This window comes from Hyalella azteca, unplaced genomic scaffold (assembly GCF_000764305.2).
Source record: "Hyalella azteca isolate HAZT.00-mixed unplaced genomic scaffold, Hazt_2.0.2 contig12786, whole genome shotgun sequence".
NCBI classification, from domain to species: Eukaryota; Metazoa; Arthropoda; class Malacostraca; order Amphipoda; family Hyalellidae; genus Hyalella; species Hyalella azteca.
The window spans coordinates 26,372-48,924 of record NW_025942733.1 but is presented as its reverse complement, the minus strand read 5'-3'; the positions used below and the strand labels follow the sequence as shown (position 1 = coordinate 48,924).

Below are 22,553 nucleotides of genomic sequence, written 5' to 3'. Positions count from 1 at the left end.
TCAAACCATTAGGCCTATAAATTTTTTAAGTAATATAATAATTTCAAACCATTAAGCCAAACAATATTTTAAACCAATAATAACTTCAAACTATTAAGCCTAAAAATATTACAAACCATAAACTATTTCAAACCATTAAGCATATAAATTTTTCAAACAATATAATAATTTCAAACTATTTATCCAATCAATTTTTAAAGCATAGATGATTTCTAACCATTAAGCCAAACAATATTTTAAACCATAAATAATTTCAAATCGTTAGGCATTTTATATTTAAACCATAAACAATATCAAACCATTAAGCCTAACAGTACTTCAAACCATAAACAATTTCAAACCATTAAGCCTAACAATATTTTAAACCATAAACAATATCAAACCATTAAGCCTAACAATACTCCAAACCCTAATTTCTAAGCACTCAAACAACGAGCACATTTTTTCAGACAAGTTTGCAATAAAATTTCATAATGTACACAATAAATAAAATCAAGATATGCGAAAATATCTTTACGACTTTTTATTAAATCACCTATCGCTGTTATCTAATGTAATTTGTTTAACTATTATTTTTATTGTTAATTCGAATCTTGATTGTAATTTGGTAATTTGCTAAGAGATGAAAGTATTTGCATTATAATTGAGGCAAAGTATGTATATAATAACAAAGCTAAGAGGTAAATATGATTCAATATGCGGCATGCAAACAATTAGGGGAATAAATATACTAATTTCTCTTCTGAAACTCGCGGTCACATCAAAAGTATCGTAAAATATACACAACATCGTTTGTTTACATGGTGACGTCACACGAGATGACGTCACGCGCGATGACGTCACGCGTGATGACGTCACGCGTGATGACGTCACTCGTGATGACGTCATCAAGAACAGCATTGGTGGTTGCCTCCCCTTAGCCGTTCACCCGCGCCTGCGGCGCTAGTAGCGCTAGGACCAAAAATCGAGGTCGTTTCATCTGCGATTCAGGGGCGTGAGATGCGATCCAGGAAGTGACAAGGAAGGTAGGCTGGATTATTCACAAAAAAAATTGACTGGATTTTGCACGCAAAATAGGCCGGATTATACGTCAAAAAATTCAGCTGGATTTTGCACATAAATGACAGAGGATGCCAAGAGGCCGTGGCATAATACACTTCGGTCACCGACACACTGCGGTCTGGCAATGGCCGCCAGACTACAGCAGGAGAACCGGCCGTAGTTGTCAGTTGTCGTACAGCGCAGAGCGGTGCAGAACGTCCGGCAGCGGGTTCAGTTGCCTAGTGGCATCCTCGGCGGTAGGAGTGTTACTCGCCTCAACAAATAAACTGCAAGTCTTCAGCTCATAAAGTTTAGATGTCAACATCGTTTCTTCGCTCCATGTCCCCGCCAATGAGCCAATCATGCTTCACATTCTGGGAGAATATTTCCGATGGTTGGTGCGGGTTGGGCTCTTGTATGGCAGAGCTCATCGCCCTTAAATCGCCGGTGCCACGCGCTTGATTTTTAAAGATCGTTTACAAATGTTATTGAAGATTCAACTGCCACCACATATATTATTCACTACGTGCTCTGCTCCAAACATTTCAATAAGATACATCACTAAAGTTATCATCAAATCTCTCACTACGTACGAGTATTTCTATCAATAGATTCTATATCTCTTCTTTGGCAACTCTATCGAAATCATCAAAAAATTGAAACCAAATTTATCACTCCATTTATCCTAGAATTAGTCACTCGATTTATCGGCGTTGATATCTATCCTGAGATTCAAGAGATCACAATTGATCACTTGCTTGTTGATTTTCTATAACTATAGGTCAGGTGATAAATTCTGGAGGACGCGGCAGAACATTTATCACTTCCTCGGGTCTGCTGATCATTTCTGAAGCTGACAGCGGCAGGAGGATGATAGCCGCAACTGAAATGATAAGAGGATGATTAGTGGGATGATTAGTGGGATGATTAGTGGGATGATTAGTGGGATGATTAGTGGGATGATCAGTGGGATGATCAGTGGGATGATCAGTGGGATGATCAGTGGGATGATCAGTGGGATGATCAGTGGGATGATCAGTGGGATGATCAGTGGAATGATCAGTGGAATGATCAGTGGGATGTACAGGGGGATGATCAGTGCAAGGAACAGATAGGCTGTATTCTACTCGGTCTGATTTACAAAACATTTTTAAACTCACGTCAATTATACGCCTTCTCCGAGACACAAAACTGTGATAACAATACGGAGGCCACGAAACAAACCAGGCAGGAAAGGCCAGGCGTAGAAATTACAGGTTTGCAGAAACAAAATTTGCACATCCCAAGTCTGCATAGACTAGCTTTTCACAGACCAAGTTTGCGCAGGTTTGTTTCTCCAAACCAGACGCTATGCGGCACGGAAATGAACTACTGATACCAGAGGGTGGTCCACTTCACGATGAAGATGAAGGGAGGAAAAAAGGAGGCGTTATAGTCTACCTCAGCAACTCCCTAGCAGCAAAAACAGTTCCTCTGTATTTAGGCTCCAACGGATATGTGGAACATGTTATACAATAGATCTCACATCTCCAACTGTGCATAACAATCTTATACCGATCGCCTGACTGCCGGCCGGAAAAATTCAATGAAATTCTAGAGAGAATAGAAACAGAAGTGGCCAACTTAGGTGAACCTTCCCTAAATATTGTGGTTGCGGGAGATTTAACCTACCACACATACGATGGCCACACTTGGACTGTGTAGGACGGCGCAGAGATCACGCCAGAAACCAGGCAACACAACTACTTAGAATCGCTAGGGAGCATCTGCTAAGTCAACAGGTGCTGCTGCCAACAAGAGAACACAATATCCTGTATCTATTCTTCACCAGCAGTGAAGAAGTGGTTGCAGATATTACTGTTGAGGAGACCGCACTGTGAAACCATCGACTAGTGATAGTCGAGACAACTGTTGGGATGGGAAACCAGCCCAGGCCTACATCTCGAGAGAGCCTGGCTAGGCTAAATTTTCATCATCGAAGAATAGAATGGGAGGCCATTGGGTACGAACTCTTCGAAATCGACTGGAGATCCGAGTGCCTGGAGTTAAATGCCGAAGCAATATACAACAAGCTATGCGAAGTATTACTACAGGTATGCACGCGTCACACGCCGGGAAGAACGACCCCCAAACGCCACATAATTCCGAGGGACAGACGGATCCTCATGAGAAAACGGGCGAGTTAAAACAACCAGATAGCAGGCGCCTCCAGGAATATGAAGAGGCAGAGGCTGGAACATCTAGGGGAGAAAATTCAGGACACTGAACGACAGTTGCACGACTCACACGAGGGTGAGCAACAAGTTGCGGAGGCGCGAGCGGTGGCTGCCACTTGGGAGAATCCCAAATATTTCAACAAATATGCCCAGTCAAAGGCCAAAATCAGAGCATCAGTGGGGCCTCTGAAAAATAACGATATCCTCTTTTGAGACGTCCAGTACATGTGCGAACTGATAGGAGCGCAGTTTGAAAAAGTATGCAGCAAACATCGATACTCAGACAGGAGAACGAAATTGGAGTCTTTAAAGACCTACCAGGGGGAAGGGTGCTGATGAACATTGAGTTTGATGCACCGGACCTATAGAGAGGAGTATCCAAGAATTATCGACTTATTCGTCTCTCGGGCCAGATGGGGTCCCTGCAGAGTTACTGAAAAAAATGTATCGGTGTACTAAAGGTCCTTCTGACTTCACTCTAGAAAACATCATTGAGAGAAGGAAACGTTCCTAGTTACATACCTAAAATTGGCGCTAATAACCACAATCTACAAAACAGTTGCGAGAGATAAACTCCCAAATTACAGTCCGGTTATATTACCATTACACGTAATCAAAGTATTTAAGAAGGTTGTTGCCAGAAGGTTGGTACAGTACATGGAGGAAGCTGACCTTTTCAACAGAAGGCAAAACGGTTTTAGACGTAATAGCTCCTGTTTGTCTCTGTTACTGGAGCATCACCTCGCAATGTTGGAGAAGGGGGCCGGGGTGGACGTGGTGTATTTGGACTTCGAGAATGCGTTTGACAAAGTTGACCATGGAGTGCTCTTCAGAAAATTAGGACTACTAGGGTTCGGAAGTGAATTGCTGGCATGGATCCACAGCTTCCTAACAGAAAGACTACAAGCTGTCGTTGTCGGAGGCTCGAGATCGAGCGAGGCCATGGTGAAGGGTGGAGTAGCACAGGGATCGGCACTTACCGAATCCTCTTCCTCATTCACATCGCCGACATAGATGCGGCAGTGAACCACGCCACTGCATCGTCATTCGAGGACGACACCAAGATACTAATGACCATCACTGACAGGAGGGACTGCGAGAGGTTGCAAGAAGACCTCTCTTCAATATTAAACTGGGCCCAAGTGAACAACATGCAGTTCAACGGGACCAAGTTTGAGGTTCTGAGGTACAGAGGTACACGAAGAGCCGGAATGGAGCACCGCTACCAGGCACCTGACAACTCGGAAATCGAAGGAAAGCAACTCGTTCGCGATCTAGGAGTGTTGATGAATACTGAGGTCAAGTTAGGTGATCACTAAACGGCAATAACCGCAAGAGGTAGGCGACAGATGTGGTAGATCTGGCGGACGTTCAAAACAAGAGAAGCGGAACCGATGATCACAGTCTTCAGAGCCCATGTAATACCTATCCTTGAATACTGCTGCCAGCTCTGGACCCCGTTCACAGTCGGAGCAGTGCGGCAACTGGAAGGGGTCCAGCGAACCTTCACTTCCAGGATCAGAGGGATGGAGGAGTTGAACTACTGGGAGAGGTTGAGGCGCCTGGGTCTGTACTCACTGCAGAGGAGACGGGAGAGGTATGTCAGTCTGTACACATGGAAAATGATAACCGGAATGGCACCAAACTTCGAAAGCGAGACCTTCAATATTTAGACATACCATAACGAAAAAAGGGGGAGACTGTTCCGGATCCTCCAACTAAGTGACAGATCTGCGGTCAGATTTCAATTCCAGCGGGAAGGATCCTTTTCCGTGGCAGGGCCAAGGCTGTTCCACGCCCTACCAAGGGATCTAAGAGAGGGGGAGTTCACCCTGGAGACCTTCAAGAGACAGCTAGACGTGTTCCTGAGCACAATCCCAGATCGACCTCCCCTGCAACACTACCAGCGGCGAGAAGCAAGCAACAGCATCGTGCTTCAGGTGGCCCAAATGAGGGCGGATGAACGATAATCAGAAACGGCAATCCAACGTGGCCTGGGAGTGCTACGTCCGAAACAAATACTAAGGATACTAGCAGGTAGGAGGCACTAGTGACACCATTCGGACACTCATACAAGAAGGCAGTGGGCACTAGTGACACTATTCGGACACTCACGCAAGTAGGCAGGGGGCACTAGTGACACTATTTCGACACTAGTGTCTTAATGATGTCGATGGGCAGCGGGAAGATGATAGTCGAGTTCTTCTCCGCCGAGATTTGGCTGAGCGTTTGTAGGTACCGCAGCTGTTGTGGCAGCGTTGAGGCAGCGATGAGGTAGCGTTGTACAGTATACAGTATACGTGTAGAGTGTGGTCCACAGGCGGCATGAGAGAAAAATACTGAGATTAGATACTGTCAATCTGACGCTATACTGGCCCTGTGTATTTTGGCCCAATGTTTACTGGCCCAATGTTTACTGGTCCAATGTTTACAGGCCCAATGTTTACTGGCCCAATGTTTACTGGCCCAATGTTTACTGGCCCAGCGTACCAGGCCAGCGTGGCCTGGTATCGTCACACTGCGTTCGTTCGTTGCTGCCACTACACTGACTGTTACACTGAGGCGTTATCATCAGCCATTTCCACCCAATACCATGATTTCATACAACGATAATAATTATTACCCTTAACGATATAACATACACACACGTAATTTATACAGCCTACCTTTTACCCCCTAACCCCAATCATCCCTTCCTAACTGAGGGATTATCATCAAATCGTTTTGATCTCAATAACCAATCATCCGAACTTCCAATCATCCCAACTGATCGGGTGGGGATGATTGGAATCATTACCTCACCACCTGATCATCTGATAACCCCCTCTTTCCGCACGCCTGGTATTACATCCCGGTAATCCTCATTACCCACCTGCTAACCTCCCAACACTAACCCCCACAGTCTCTTGTTCTTCTGAAATGACCCCCCCTCCCCCACCTGAAGGGCCGCGGTGCTCTGGCTGATGACGTCATCATCCNTTATTGGGGGTTACTGCTGCGGGGGGAGGGGGGTTAATGGGGGTTACTGCTGCAGGGGAGGGAGGTTATCGGGGGTTACTGCATCCCTTCGATGCCGTGAGGGGGGTTATCAGTTATATAAATGGAGCTATAACCAATATAGTCGCATGGTCTAGAATACCTCTACCTGTATATCCTTTACACATGGCATAACCTCAAATTCATTATATATAACTTCTTATTCACAATATACAACATCCTATACACTTTACATACCATCTATACACTATTTATAACAAGCTAATCAATAAGTAAACATATAACATCATACATATCATGTTATAGACTACATATATCATGCTATACACTATACATCATACTATACACAACACATTACACATCTCACGTCTCGACACGCTCGACTTTAACCCCCAGGGGTCGGTGGCCTCGTCGAGACTGTTCTGCATGTTGTGCGAGATAGTCTCGCGCTATAGGCTACATATAACACGCTATACAATATACATAACATACTATATACAACACATTACACATCTCACATCTCGACACGCTCGACTTTAACCCCCCAGGGGTCGGTGGCCTCGTCGAGACTGTTCTGCATGTTGTGCGAGATAGTCTCGCGCTCGCTCAGGATCTCGGCGAGGTTCTTCGTGCCCAGCACGTTGCGCAGCGTCGTCGCTGCCAGCAGGCGCGTCGAGTGGCTGGTGGGGGCGGGTAGGTGATGGCCGTGGCATGTCATACTTCAGTTAGAAAAAAGGTCTAGTGGTTTACACAAGGTATCACTAAGGTCTATCTTAAGTTAGTTAACATCTGCAATATATATTTCAACCTATTCATCATGATTCATTTCAAACTATCCATTATTATTCAGTTCAACCTATTCACCACGATTCATATAATTTAATGTTCAAAATAGGGACTGAGCTTCGTATCAACATTCATTTCAGTTCATGTAAATTTTTCACCATTTCGTTTACAGGCAAAAAATCTTACTTCCAAAACTTCGATGATTGTGCGAGTACAAAAATATTAATGATATTTATATTATATCAATAAATGAATTCTGTTTCCGTCTCCTTATGGACAGTTCGCCCAATTATCGCCGTAAATTCATGACTACTTTTTATCAATTTTAAATTAAAATTCTTGGGTTCCATTACACTGGATTAGGCCCACGGATTTCTACACTGAATAGACTTATGTCCGGGTTACGTTTGGCTTAGAATTGTTCAATTATTATTGCTTGTAACTAAATAAACTTTTATTTGCCCGCTTATGTACGACGTACAGCCCACGACAGATAACTGCTAAAATAATTAGCTGCAGTATCTGTCTTGGGCTGTCACTTCCCTCACTCTTACCCTCACCCCCTTCATCCCAATCCCATTCCCTCACTCTTACCCTCACCCCCTTCATGTCAATCCTTACATGCCCCCTCACCCCTACCCTCATGCCCCCTCACCCCTACCCTCACTCTTACCTTCACCATCTTCATCCCAATCCTTACAGACCCTCTCACCCTTACCCTCACTCCCTCCCTTCATCCCAATCCCAATATGCACCCTCACCCCTACCCTCACTCACCCACCTCCCACCTATAAGTCACCCCACCTCCCATCCTGATAACCCCTTTCACCCCTAGCCCCACATGCCCCCTACCCTCACCTACCCTTACTATACTCACCGCATCAGCCAAAAAAAGGGCAGATTCAGAACTATTCAGCACTTACTCACGGTCTTCTGGATACTGTTACAACTTCGAGTAGTTTTTTCAAAAATAAAAAACAGATTATAAGGATTTTTTGTGTAAGGTTAAAATTAATACAAATTTGGATTATAGTCAAACTAATTAAGTCATTAATTAAATAATTGACTATGATTGAAACTAATTGAGTAAATTACTACATCAGATGTGTACGTGTAGAGATGAGTAATATAAGGTAAACTCACAACAATCCAGCGTATGCATAACATGTTCAACATTCATAACATGCACAACATGCATAACATGTTCTACATGCACAACATATTCGACATACACAACATTTTCAACATGCACAACATGTTCAACATTCATAACATGTTCAATATGGATAACATGCATGTTCAATATATACAACATGTTCAGCAAAACATGCAGGTAACATGACAGCAACATGCAGCCTCTCATAACATATCAACTTCTCCCATTAATTAGAACTTCCCCCAGTTACTTCACCGAACAACTGCCGTCGTTGTTTGTTTATATTCCACGACTCATCGTTTCTTCTCTAAATCATGATTGTTTTTTAAGAATATTAATTATTGATGAAGATTGGAGGCAGTGGTGGCAGTGGTAGCAGTGCCGGAACTCTGCGTAACGTTACACACTGTGGCCGCGGGCTGCTGCACCCGCCACCCGGTAACACAATTGAGACAACTGCAACAGTCACTGTGTCTCATGACAGTACCTGTGTGTATACTGCCATGTACTGCAACTGCCAAGCAGTACTGCAATTCACATCTGTCATGAACTGTAACTGCACCTGTCAACCCGACCATACGCGCCTGTAGCGTCTACGACCATACGCGCCTGTAGCGTCTACGACCATACGCGCCTGTAGCGTCTACGACCATACGCGCCTGTAGCGTCTACGACCATNAAAGATCCGGTCAAATGACACGAGTTTAGATCTATGAACAAGGCACGAAAAGGAAAAGAATCGGCGACAGGCCACATCAGGCCTACACTTCAGCGCCGAGATCACTATGTTATGTTATGTTACTTACGCTCTATTTTCTTGTCTATGATTGGTGGTTTTTGCTTGAAAGGCCGTCAATGATTGGCTGATGAACTTACGATCTCTTAACTTTTTCTGAAAGTATGGGCACTGCAACAGCGGTGGGCGATAACAAGAGCGGTGGACGACAACAGCGGTGGACGCCAACAGCGGTGGACGTACGCCAACAGCGGTGGACGACAACAGCGGTGGACGACAACAGCGGTGGACGACAACAGCGGTGGTTCAGGTTGCTACACTCAATAGTTTACGTATAATTTGCCGCCACGTACGACAACTTTAAAATGTTCTCTGTTGCGTACTAACGTCCTCAGGTTGCTACACTCAATAGTTTACGAATAATTTAATTTGAAAGTTATGTTCCCGGAGAGTGACATACGGCGGTAGAGGGTTAACCTGATACAGGGTGGTCACCCATAAGTCATTACATAATACAAGTAGGTATGCAGCTAACGACTCCGACCGTTATGTAGGAATAACGCTAAAAAGTGCTACATCGCGACAATCGTGCTAAATACTGGGAGGGTACTTATTAAAGTGCCCTAATTAAGTACTGGGGACGTATTAATGTGCCCGCCCTTTTATAGACTTAGTACTTCAGCCCACAAGTGCCGTCTTGCTTACGTGATGTTGTCTATGCTAACTCAGTGTCTAACTTTCCTTCCATCTCTTGCGCGTCTAGTGAATATTGCGTCTCTATTACAGATGATTCAATCTTATTTGATTGATTTACTTATTCACACAGGAGCACACATTATAATGAAATAAATAAGAAACGAGAAAAAATAGCAAGGTTTCCAAGTGAATGCCCTTATCATCTAAATAAGCTAAGCAGGCAACATAATAGGTATAAAACTATATTCTAATGATAATAGGATGACGCATTATAATACATTTATAATTTATAGAATGATACGCCTGATGGACTCCAGAAACTGGTTAACATACGTCAATTTAAATACACATTCAGAGAAAACTTCAAAGATTAGGCGAATTAAAATGAATATTTCCAGGGGTCTAAAGTTTAAATAAGAATACACAATGTTTTTAAGAGTCAATTTTCAAATTTTATAAGTAATTTTTATTTTTTGAGATAAATATATTTAGTTTCCAAGGGATAAGTTATTAGTTTTCATAGAATTAAAATAAACATTTCCAGCTTGTAATAAATGAGAGATTTATTGTAGTTAGTAATAAATGAGAGATTTATTATTAATAAATAATAATGAATGTAAATAAATAAATTATAATATTTATTCATTATAATAAATAAATTAATAATATTAATAATTTAATGGTAATATTATTATTTATTATTATTATGTAATAAATATAAATAATATTTATTTATTAATATCTCTTTAATAAAGAGAATTTACAGGACCAAAGTGATTTACCGACCGCGTACCGGAATCTTAAATGACCAAGATCAAAAATCAAAATGTCCATCTTCTATTCTTTCGATATTAAAATCATTCCAGAAGAACTGATGCACACATGGGTATTGTGATACATACACATATTGTACACATGCAACATAGTACGCATTATAATACCATGCCAACAAATGTTGCTAGGACATTTGAGTACGGGAGTGCACACTTAAAGCACATACTTCTACATAAAGAACCCATACTCGTAAAATAATCATTGTAAAAAATACACATAGTGGAGATACTCTTGCATTGATGTATAATAAGAGAACAATGCGTGAGTAGAGAGGGTAGATAACTAAATAAAAAGCATGCATCACTACAGGGCACGAAAGAACGAGTCTGAAAAAGTGTATGTGTGTAGGTGCTTCTAGTTGGTCGAACTTCACTTTAGCTTTTATAGTTTAGTTTGAATTAAAAAAAAATTTCTAGTATATTGGCATTATTCTAATTTTTGCAATTTCTTTTTCATACAACTTTTTGATTTATACATTCCAAATTTTACCATTTTCCGAAGGTTTTTAAAGAATTTATGGTGCAAACATAACCATCTTCTCTCGAATTTTTGTTCTTTTCCAAATTTGAAAAGTTTTCTTATATATTCTTCGAATTTTTCCTTCCGAAAAGTTTACGTCGCTTTCGTTAGTATCTTATTAATGTACATCCCTATCCCACACCCCCCTCCCCAACCCCAATCCCCATCCCAAACCCCCCTCCCCTGGCTCGGGCCCCACCGGAAACTGACGGTAATTCCCCTCGTCTATTCCTGTGGGGCTCGAGTAGAGGGTGATGAATGAACCCCATTAACTAGTTGAAGGTAGTTACTGTTACCACTGACAGGTTACACATCTAGTCATCACACTTGGTTCAAGAATTGTTAGTTGTCATGGTAGGTAGTGGTACTACTAACTGCTATACAAGTGATAATCATGGTAGGTAGTGGTTCCACTAACCGGTATACAAGTGATAATCATGGTAGGTAGTGGTTCCACTAACTGGTATACAAGTGATAATCATGGTAGGTAGTGGTACTACTAACCGGTATATAATTAAGTGATTAACATGGTAGTTACTATTACCACAAACTGGTATACAAGTGATTATATCACAGTCCAGTAACTCACAGTTTACAAATTAATTTATCATTAATAAATCACTAATGACAAGAGACATGAATACTTCAAACTAGCACCATGCTGGTTAGTCACTCTTGCCGTCAGTATTTGCGTTAGTATTCGTAATGAACGTTAAACCAAATATTTTCTTTAAAGCTAATCACAAAGTGACCAGAAGTTACTGAAAGTTGCATTACTTAGCAGATTGTGGTTACACTTAAGCAATTAATTTCGATATAGTACAGAGCAACGCGTTTTGGAGCTATTTTCAAAACATATTCCGATTTTTATAGCCTGGTCACTATCAGTCACTATTATAAGTGGTAGTTGAAATATATATAATCAGTCACACTTATAATTGGTAGTTACCTGTAGAAGTTTAGGGAGTAGGTTTTCCCCTATAAATGGTAGTTGTCACAATAAAGGACAATCGCCAAGATATTACTAGGGTATAACTAGACGTAGTTATGATATAGTAAGAGTTTAAGGAGTAGGTTTTCCCCTATAAGTGGTAGTTACCTGTAGGAGTTTAGGGATTAGGTTTTCCCTACAAGTGGTAGTTACCTGTAGGAGTTTAGGGATTAGGTTTTTCCCTACAAATGGTAGTTACCTGTAATCCTCTACATTATTTTCAGCCATTACGGGGTCCGAGACTCTATAGTAGACAACCGCATCTACCGACACCGTGACATGGTCCCGCGATAGTATCTGTAACAGGCAGCCAACCATTGTAACTTGCCACATGCTTACCAGTTAACAAAATAATGTGGATGGGTAGAGATAAACATGATAGTTGCACCAGTATACAACTCGCAACTCAGGTTACTCACGACTAAATTACAACCATAAATAGGTTGTGCCTTAGTAGTGACTTTGTTGTAACATAGTCGTGACTAGGTAGTAACTTAGTCGTGACTAGGTTGTAACTTAGTCGTGACTAGGTTGTAACATAGTCGTGACTAGGTTGTAACATAGTCGTGACTAGGTTGTAACAAAGTCGTGACTAGGTTGTCACATAGTCGTGATTAGGTTAAACATAGTCGGGACTATAGGTTGTAACCAAGTTGGGACTAGGTTGCAATATAGTCGTGACTAGGTTGTAACATAGTCATGACTAGGTTACAACACAGTCGTGACTAGGTTGCAACATAGTCGTGACTAGGTTGTAAAATAGTCGTGAATAGGTTGTAACATAGTCGTGACTAGGTTGCAACATAGTCGTGACTAGGTTGTAACATAGTCGTGACTAGGTTGCAACATAGTCGTGACTAGGTTGTAACCAAGTTGGGACTAGGTTGCAACTCAGATGAATACTGTAGTAGTTATTATATTGTAACTTAGTCGTGGCTAAGTTGCAACTTAGTCACTACATGATGGAGTAGTGATTTCTACTGAGGGGTGACAATTCATGTCGAGGGTTGACAACTTTACTGATGGGTTACCCAAGTTTCATCCAAGGGGGGTGACAACAATGCTTGGGAGGGTGACAGTTATTGTTGAAAGGGTGACAATTTTTACTGTTATTATGGGCAGTGACATTTTTAAGGTAATGGGCGAACAGTTCCACAAATGCAACTAAAAATTCAAATATCCTGTCGGAAACATAGTTGGGAGGAAGCCCGTCAAATTTTGCTAGGGCAAACCCAGGACGACAAAAAAATGTTTTGCGTGTGAAACCGACGCATTTTTGCGCTAGGTTAGTCACCGTCAAAAAACGAGTCCCCATTCAACACCAACCCATTAGTCGGGGCTGCATTTAAAAGGTGTTAAATGAACATAATGGAAGTGAAAAAATTTACATTTGATTATGAAATAAAATTTGCGAATTTACAAGTTTGAGACTCAATTTCAAAAAATTTGAAATAAATTGCATTTTTTAATTTTAATTATGGAGGTTTTATGCAAGTTTAATTCAGATTGCTACTCATAAATTGGTTCTAGTATTTTTCGTATGAAAATTTTCGAGAATATGCAGCTACAAACATTTTTTGGCCCCCAAAACTGATCTGGAAAATTAAAAAAAAAATTCCACGTCCATAATTAAAGTGATTAATTAGAATTATTTAATTCAAGCTAAATATAACTCGTCAGTAAAGTTGAGTTAATGCGAGCGAATTTTAAATTGAAAAATTTCGAATGAGAAATTTCGTGCAATCGAAAAAAACACAGAAGAAATTGCAGGCAAAAATTGAAAAATTTTGAAAATGTGCAAATTGGTTTAAAAAAATTACTCGAGGAAAAATTGAGATATTAAGTAATTTTGAAACATCCGGAAAAAATAAAAATATTGTTAGAAAATATTTAGTTAATGAATCAAAACTTAGAAAATGCCAAAAATAGAAATTCAGGCGGATTAAATTTTTCAGGCAAAAAGAGGTTAAAGGAAAAATAAATTAAGAATTCAAAAAAATTTCTGAAAAAAAGGAATATTCGAGAAAACAGATATTTGAATCTAGAACAATAAAAGTTTAAACTAAAACGATGTGCTAGTTAGGAATTTTTTTATTATAAAATTAATAAATTGCTGGCAAAAATATTTTTCGAACAATTTTAAAATTTCAATTTTTCAACTATAAAGCAAAATAACAAAATTTATTTTTGATCTTGTGAAATTTTCATGTAATAAAAAATTGATCTTCCAATGTATGAGGCTTACCGTTCAAAATTTTTGTTAATAAAATGATGGTCTCATCATTGAAAATGGGTCCTTCAGAACTTGTATGTAAAAAAATATTTTGATCACCTAAAGAGTATTTAATTACTTTTAATTACTTTTTTTGACTTAAAGTAAAACTTCACAAATTTACAAAGAATAAATATGTACTTTAACTAAATTTATGTAGGAATTTTAAGAAGTTATAATAGAATTGAAGTGTATGTTACATGTATTTACAACTATAAAAATTCGAAACGTAGATGTTACATAAATAATATAAATAAGATTCATCTCAAATGTTAACTTTATTTATCTAAGTTCCTCATTCCTTTACATTTTCAAATTGAAACCAAAGTAATTTGAAAAGCTTCAGATTTAGAATTTTTGAAGTTGAGTTTTTTTAATTCATTATTTTAATATTTTCATTTAGAATTTCAATGGAAAATTTGTACGACATTTTGGAACGAAGAGAAATTCATTCACACGATATGAAGGGGTAATATTTTTAATGGGACTCATCAATGGTAAATGGGATGAATAATGCGATGATTTTAATAGAGTTTAATAATTAATAATAATAATTAAATATATTAAATAATAATTTAATAGATTTAATTGAACATCTCATTGAATGGTCGCTATTATATAGGCACCATTTATAATAACTATTGCTCTTAATGGACATCTTTATTGGCTGGAAAAATTTGTACGAGCAATGGTCAATTTAATGGAAAAGCTTATTTAATGTATATTGTATATGCCAGCCGTGAGTCGCGGCTAGCTCGAAATTACACACAGAGAGATAAATGGGTTAAAAAGTGCGAGATTCTCATAAGGCATTGACTCACCCACATGAGTCACTCATGTCACTCATCATACATTGACCAGAAAATGAATAAAATGTATAATGACATCAAACTTTTAATATGAAAGTGAAAAAAAAGTGAACAAAACAAGTGAAATTGGGAGAGGGGAACCATATTTTTACGTTTTATTACAAGTTATTCTTTTTTCAAATTTCAAGTTACGCAATGAGGTAATGTATATATATATATATATAAATTATTTGAGTATATATATAAATATATATACATGTTGGATGATGTAAGAGTTTACAATGAAGATAATATGATGATGTAACAATGATGAATGATAAGAGGTGACCATTAGATACCATTTGATGATGACCATGTGTACCATTAGACATCATTTGATGATGAGGGAGCCATTGGCACCATTAGAATGATGATAAAACCCTTACAATTGGTAACACTGCCACTCACAGATACTATCGTGATTACCACGTCGTTACCATTACTACCATTACCTTCACCATTACCTTTACCTTCTTTACCCCCAACATTACTCCAGCATTACCACAAACATTACCTGAACCATTATATTCGCTGTTACCTCCTCCATTAGTTTTACCGTATCCTCAACTATTACCAGCACCACTACCTAAACCATTACCTAAACCATTTCCTCTACCATTGTCTCCACCATTACCTGCACCATTACCTCCTCTAGGCTGCCATTATCTTCATAATAGAAATTAAGTTCGTCTATGAAGTTTATCATTTGCATGGGTTTTTAAAATCTTTTTTACAGGATTAAGCATTTAAATTAAAAATACTCATATCATAAAGAAAAAATGAGTAAACATTTAAGCAAGGAATAATAATCGTATAGAACTCAAATCAGAACCTAAAATTAAATTTAGCTTTAAATTTATCTGAAATTTAGAAATTCCAAGTTCGAAAGAAAAACGTTAAAAAAATCCGTCATATAACGGAAATAATCTAAAGGATTAAAAAAACTTCTGGAAAAACATGCTTGCTTAAAAAAATATAAGTAAAAAAATTAAATTAAATAAAAACTTCTTCGTACAAAGGAACTAAGCCCGTTTTCAGAACATACACTGGCCCGATCTAACCCAAGGTAACGAGTGAGAACCCACCACTCAGATCATTATTGGAGAAATTTTGTCCGATTACCGACACATTTTCTTACACGCATCACGAGCAGTGTACGGAGGGAGCACTGATTCGCTCTATTATTGAAATAAATTGAGTCAAAATGACCCCGGAGGGCAAAAAGTGCTTCGAAAGTCGGACACTTCCTAACTCATATCTCCAAGTGATATATTTTCATTTTATTAGAAGTATTCATTTTTCTCAAATTACGAGTTACGCATAAAAAACTGCAGCCAAATTACAAGCACAGGTGAAGGCCCTAACATAATATGAATGCTGGTGCAGCTCTGTATCAGGCGCCGCCCAGGGCTCGGGGAGCACCTAAATCAGCCGCTAATGTCCGCCTCGGCCGGGCTCAAAGTACAGCCTCTGGGCAGCTGGTGATCTCGGCATGACTCGGCCGGACCAATACTTCTCATACTGTCAGGACCCACTTGTCATAGCGTGGCCGTGGGCGTTGACGTAAAGAATTCGTTGTGAGCTAACAAAGTTGCAAGCCAAATGTCAAACGCAGTTGTTTTATTTGTTTACTTTCAATTTGTTCCATTCGTCTGTAGATTATCTTGTATCCTCATTTTGCTGCCTGTTTGTCATTGGAATTGCTTAAACACGGCAACTTACGACAACATTTCTACGAACTAAATCTATTGCATCAAAAATAATTTACTTTGAAGATAACTGAAAGAATAGGAACGAATTCTGTTAACAGGAAACGATTCAACAGCGACCTGCTGGGCCAACAGAAGAAGGGCAAGGAAAGCGAGTAAAAAACGTACGTAGGAACTTGAAAAATAAACGAAAAACAGAGAGAAAGTAGAATTAGATCTCAGGTACGTAATATTTACATACTTTTCAAATACGAACGTAATAATTGACAATGACTGGCGGCATTTTCGCGACTAGATTTATCCAATAATAATTTGATAACTATTGCTAAGAATTATTAATTTGCGATTTAATTTCTTACTAAATAAATTTTGAGTGATTATCCCTAGAGGTAATTAAAATATAAATTTTCTAGCTATAAATTTGATCTATTTTCATACCCTTTTCCTAAGCCAACCGAGATTTTTTTTGCCTCAATTCACGAAAAAATTTGATTTTTGTCAATTTTTCTACGGGGAAATATTTTTTGTAAATTTAAATTCATTTCTTGAAAAGATTTATACATCGAATGGGAAATAGGAATTCAAAATTGAAAGTTAAGATTTACCATTTAATAAACTCATGTCATAAAGGACGATATAAAAATTGCAATGTAATAAATATGCCCGATGTTTGTGATGTTGAATGTGAACCTAAAAAGGCAGCTGAGCGTTACCATTTGTAAACGTTTTACACAATTCTACACGCATGATAATGTATGGATCTTTTTGTCCACATATTGACACACTCTCAGCTCGTAGCACTGAATCTATAAACTGGTTCACGATGCCTCAATCGAGCGTAGAGAGTGCTTCGCTATATGGACAAAGTCCTTCATATTTACCTGGGTGTAACAGGTAGCCAGTCTCACCTCTTTTTTCTAATTACCCTATATTTACCTCAACTTACCCTATATATACCCACAATTTACCCTCAATTTCTCTCAATTTACCCTCAATTTAGTCAATTTATCCTCAAATTCCCTCAATTTACCCTCAAATACCTTCAATTTACCCTAAAGTAACCACAATTTACCCTTAATAATCCTTCTCCGCCAATCATTTCTATTGTTTAGTTACGCCGAGAAGTTTAGCAATAATATTTTTTACGATCTCAATGAAAAATTGTGTACAAAAAGAATTTTTTCAGCTGCAATACAAACTCAAACAATTAAAAAAGTTCAGGACAAATTTTTTATCAAAATGAAGCTCACTTGTAAAACGATTATTTTTACTTTAAAAATTATAAAAATTTCATTGGAAACTTAAGTAAAAAGTAAGAAATAAGAGAAAATTAAATGTAATGGTAACCAAAAAGGGTGAAAAATTTAGTTTAGCGGGGCAAGCAGTACCCAAATTACATAATTAATACCATATTAATTAAATTCGTTAATAATGTAACATAACCCAAGATTCGTGCGCATTTACTATAAAAAATAGGAGAGTTTTATCCATTGTGCAACAAATAATGCAAACAAAATACAAATAAGGAGTCATAAGACGACAAGTTAATTCATATTTGATTTATTTAATTGCATTTAAGTAGAAATAAAAAAGTAGAATAAATTGAGTTAAGCAGGCAACCACAACAACAGGACAGGAGGAGTCAGCCAATCAGCATGCAGGAGAAATGTGGCACACAAGCAACGCGCTACGGTGTGCCAAATGTACAGACTGTTTCCTTCACTATTTTCTCATATAAACAAATTATAGCGTAACATGGATATTTCTGTGCCAAGTGACGCATTAAATGACGTCCTGGTAATAAGGAAACAATATTATAAATGGAGATAAGATGAACATGCAGAGGGAGATGTGGCACACGAGCAGGGCTCCGCTGCGCTGTCAGATGTACGATGACGCCGTCCAAAGATGTGCTATCATCCTGCTATTCTTAGCATCAATAATAATAATGATTGCAGTATTAAGCAGCAATAAGAATGAACATAAAAGCATTATCATCAATATCATGTGCAGCATAGAACATTGGATGATTGTTTACGTGATAAACACTGTAGATGAAAGAGCTGGCTGAAAGGTCAACTCTCATATCAAGATCAAAGTTTGCCGGCAATATTCACATGGTCAAGCCGCCTTATTTAGCAAAATTAAACCCAGTGCACATGAATTAGTAACTTCATTCCCTATACTAACAACTTGTCCAACATAGCGGTTTTTAACCTGATAAGAACCACTCACCTTCAGTCTGCTGGAATGAAAATATTAGTGACGATTGTGCAATGTTATTAGCACTTTGATGATATTGGTACAATTCAGAGTGACATTATAGTCTCCGATCTACAATTTTTCGATTCTGTAGTCTTTTTGATTAAGTAATGGTCAGCATCATTGCAGTTCGTGGATGAAGGTTATATGAATCTACGTCGTTGTTATGCAATTCTACTTCAAGTTATACGATTCCCCGTAGGATTCCCACCACATGAGCCCACCTCTTGAGGCGGGACGTCAAAGGACACGGTCCTGAGGTCGATCTTCCTGTAGGAGTCGATGCAGGGAATGACGAAGAAGATGCCGGGGCCTTTGGCGCCGCCCTTCAGGAGGCGACCGAGCCTGAAGATGACGGCCCTCTCGTACTCCTGCACCACCTGCCGACGAGAGAGGGGTTAGGAGGCGATGTATGGGCGTGGTATGGGCGCGAGGGACGGAGAGCGACGAAGGTGGAGCATCATTGCGAGCGCAGCCGTGCACCACCAACTTTGTGCACCAATAAGCCCAGAATCGAACGCCTTAGATCTCTCCGGACATCCACCAATCAGCCGTGAACCACTCGGCTTTGTCCTCCAGCCTTGCATAAAACCTGCCTTGAACCACCAGTCCGCGGATCGAATATGACTTCCGGGCATCGTTAAATTACGTAATTTTACGTTCACAGCATCTGAGGCTAGGTTTCAGATAGCATAGTTCAGTTCCAAAATTTATCGTCCATCGACGAGCGGCCGTTCGACCGAGGGTTGGTTCTAAGCACGGCCTATATATGATTGTCCAGAAGTGTTGAAGGCTACGTTCCGGAAGGCAGGAATCATGATGGTCCATTACATCCAGAGCAGTGGTGGTCTTTGGCAGGCGACCGGTCTCATCATAAGGTCTTTGGGAGAGTTAGGGAGGTATGAGCGTGGCTCAGGTAATATGGGAAGGTGCATGGGCGTGGCGCAACGGCGAGGTATGTTGATAAACGGGCGTGGCAAAAGGAATGGGAGGGTAAATGGGCGTGGCATGTGGGCACGGGGGCGGAGGATGTGGTGTGCATGGACGCGGAATGGGAAGTACACGGGCGTGACACGAGACTTAAATGGGCGTGATATGCTGGGTGCACGGTGGTGTGGTATGAGGGCTGCTTGGGCGTGGATTTGGGTTGCACAGACAAGGCACGAGGGTTCCAAGGGCGTGGCATTAAGGCTATGTGGGCGTGGAGAGGGAGTGTGCATGGGCGTGTCATGGTTGCGAGGCCACATCTAGCTTCCAATCTTGGGTAGGAATCAGCTGGGCGTCTGAGCGATGAACATTCCAGCTGTTCCGACGGCAAATTTGTCGTTCAAGAACATAACTGAGAAGCATTCTGAGTTTGAAATCTTTTCCTGTTTAACACGTCAAGGATCACGACTCTGTACGATCGTTGGTATGAGCCTTTGATGGTTTGAAGTTACCTTTCGTTTGAACATAACACTCAGGAAGCTACCATAACCGCCACATAGGTATGACCTGAGATGGGTGTAGGTGACCCACAACTAGACGTGGCAAGGGCGTGGCATGGGCGGAGTGTGCTGCTCGTGAGTCTTGTGTAATGACACACCATATGACATTTCAACTCCAACCGTATTTTAACTCAACATTCAACCCACACTCCACTTTCAACCCGCCCTCCGCATTTCAACCCACACTCCACTTTCAACCCACCCTCCGCATTTCAACCCACACTCCACTTTCAACCCTCACCCGACTTTCAACCCACACTTCACTTCCAATCCACACTCCGCATTTCAACCCTCACCCCACTTTCAACCCACACTCCGCATTTCATCCTACAATTCATGTTGAACCAAACCAAAAACTACACTTTCAACCCATTCTACATGTTGAACCAAATTTCAGCCCATAATCCGCTCCTTTATTTCTTGCTCTAGAAAACTTTGTGCATGGGAAGTTGAAAATTCGCTGAAAAGCTCAAGTTTATGCAGGAACTTTCCTCGCTTGGCCGAGCCCAAGTTAGGGAGGAAGCTTGCAACCCCCCGTCCTCCCCCTCCCCTGAGGGGCTACAGGACCCCGCGGGGGCGAGGTCGGGGGACAAAAGTTGCCAGAAGTGATAAATGCCGCTACCATGAGGACACAATAAAAAAATGAATGGCTCATATTGTCCAAATAATGACACACTTTCTTAGCCACAGCAAGAGCAGAGCGTGGCGGTAGCACTGATACTCCCTTTTGTCAGGCCAAACTAAATCAGGATGACGCACACGAGGGTGAAAAGTGCATGGTGACACAATGTCACCATGCACTGGGGATAAAATGGAAATTGTTGCAAATCCAATGGAAATGTTAAAGAAAAGTTAGAACAAGAGAAGTCCTTTCAGGCTAACATCTTTGAAGAAGCCTTCCTCCGCATAGATGGGTGGCCACGTCTGTCAACGATCGACAGTAAAAAAAAACATAAATCGAGACGGCGTCCACTGTAGTTTATCCAACGTAGAAAAAAGTTATTGGATTGCTGGCCATCCGAGATCAAGACGAAACCATGATTTTGTTTTGTGTTCTTGGCTGTTAGGATTAAAAGTAAATTTTCTGAATTTAGGCGTGTGTATAAGAGTCAAAACTGACGAGGTAGCAACATCGCTGCACCAGAAGCACCAAAGCCGCAACGACCGAGCGATCCAATCGCGCTGTGAGGAGAACATACGACAACGCAACCAACGTTACTCCTGAAATAGTTCGGGTATTGCTTTCAAAAATGAATAGAAGGAAATTCAGTGAACGCGCTTCATCATTTGATGCCACACAGACGTCATCTTCGGCATTGTGCACTAAACGGGAAACGGTAATGCCATTATGTCCAGTAACTAACCCATTACTGGAGGGATTAATTACTGGAGGGATTAGTTACTGGAATTATGAAGACCTAACGTTCCAACAAGGCGCTCGACCAAAGATATGACTAACGCTCCTATAGAGGAGCGGTAACCAAAAAAATATCTATCTTTTGCATCGGCAATCCGGAGTGCAAGAAGCTGCAAAAGATCTAAACTTATGGACGATACACAAACGAGGGTGTATACAGCCTTAACATACGCCTTAACAGTTCAGCGGGCCATACTTTCAAAACTCGCTAAGTGAACGTAAGTACTATTGAGGTCCTACGTCCTATGGAGAAAAATTGAAGACTATGAAGCTTCCAAGCCGCAGTTATCGACGTCTGCGTGGGGACCTCATTGAAGTATACAAGTATACTCATGGTTTAAACAAGGTCCCCGATGGATTACTAGAATTTGAAACAAGAACCAACACCAGGGGCCACGGCTATAAACTAAAAAAAAACTGCACTGCAACTTCTCCACGCGACAAAATTTCTTCTCGCTTCGAGTCACCGACATGTGGAACAGCCTCCCCGATGACATCGTTGGCGCTCCAAGTATGAACGCGTTCAAGAACAGACTAGATAAAGCTATGGAAAAATATATGTTCAGATTTGAAATGCCTAGCTCCT

General features: G+C 40.2%; 1 protein-coding gene across 1 annotated transcript; it reads right to left on the bottom strand.

Annotated features, from left to right (window-relative positions):
* Positions 1-347: 347 nt before the first annotated feature.
* LOC108666227 (band 7 protein AGAP004871-like) lies at positions 348-19,443 on the bottom strand (the record flags this gene model as incomplete). The annotated part of the gene is given in 6 exon segments (XM_018153064.2): positions 348-1,924; positions 5,373-5,501; positions 6,196-6,229; positions 6,617-6,934; positions 12,172-12,269; positions 19,288-19,443. Coding segments are annotated over 5 exon segments (708 nt in total), but the record flags the coding sequence as incomplete, so codon positions are not given.
* Positions 19,444-22,553: the final 3,110 nt, after the last annotated feature.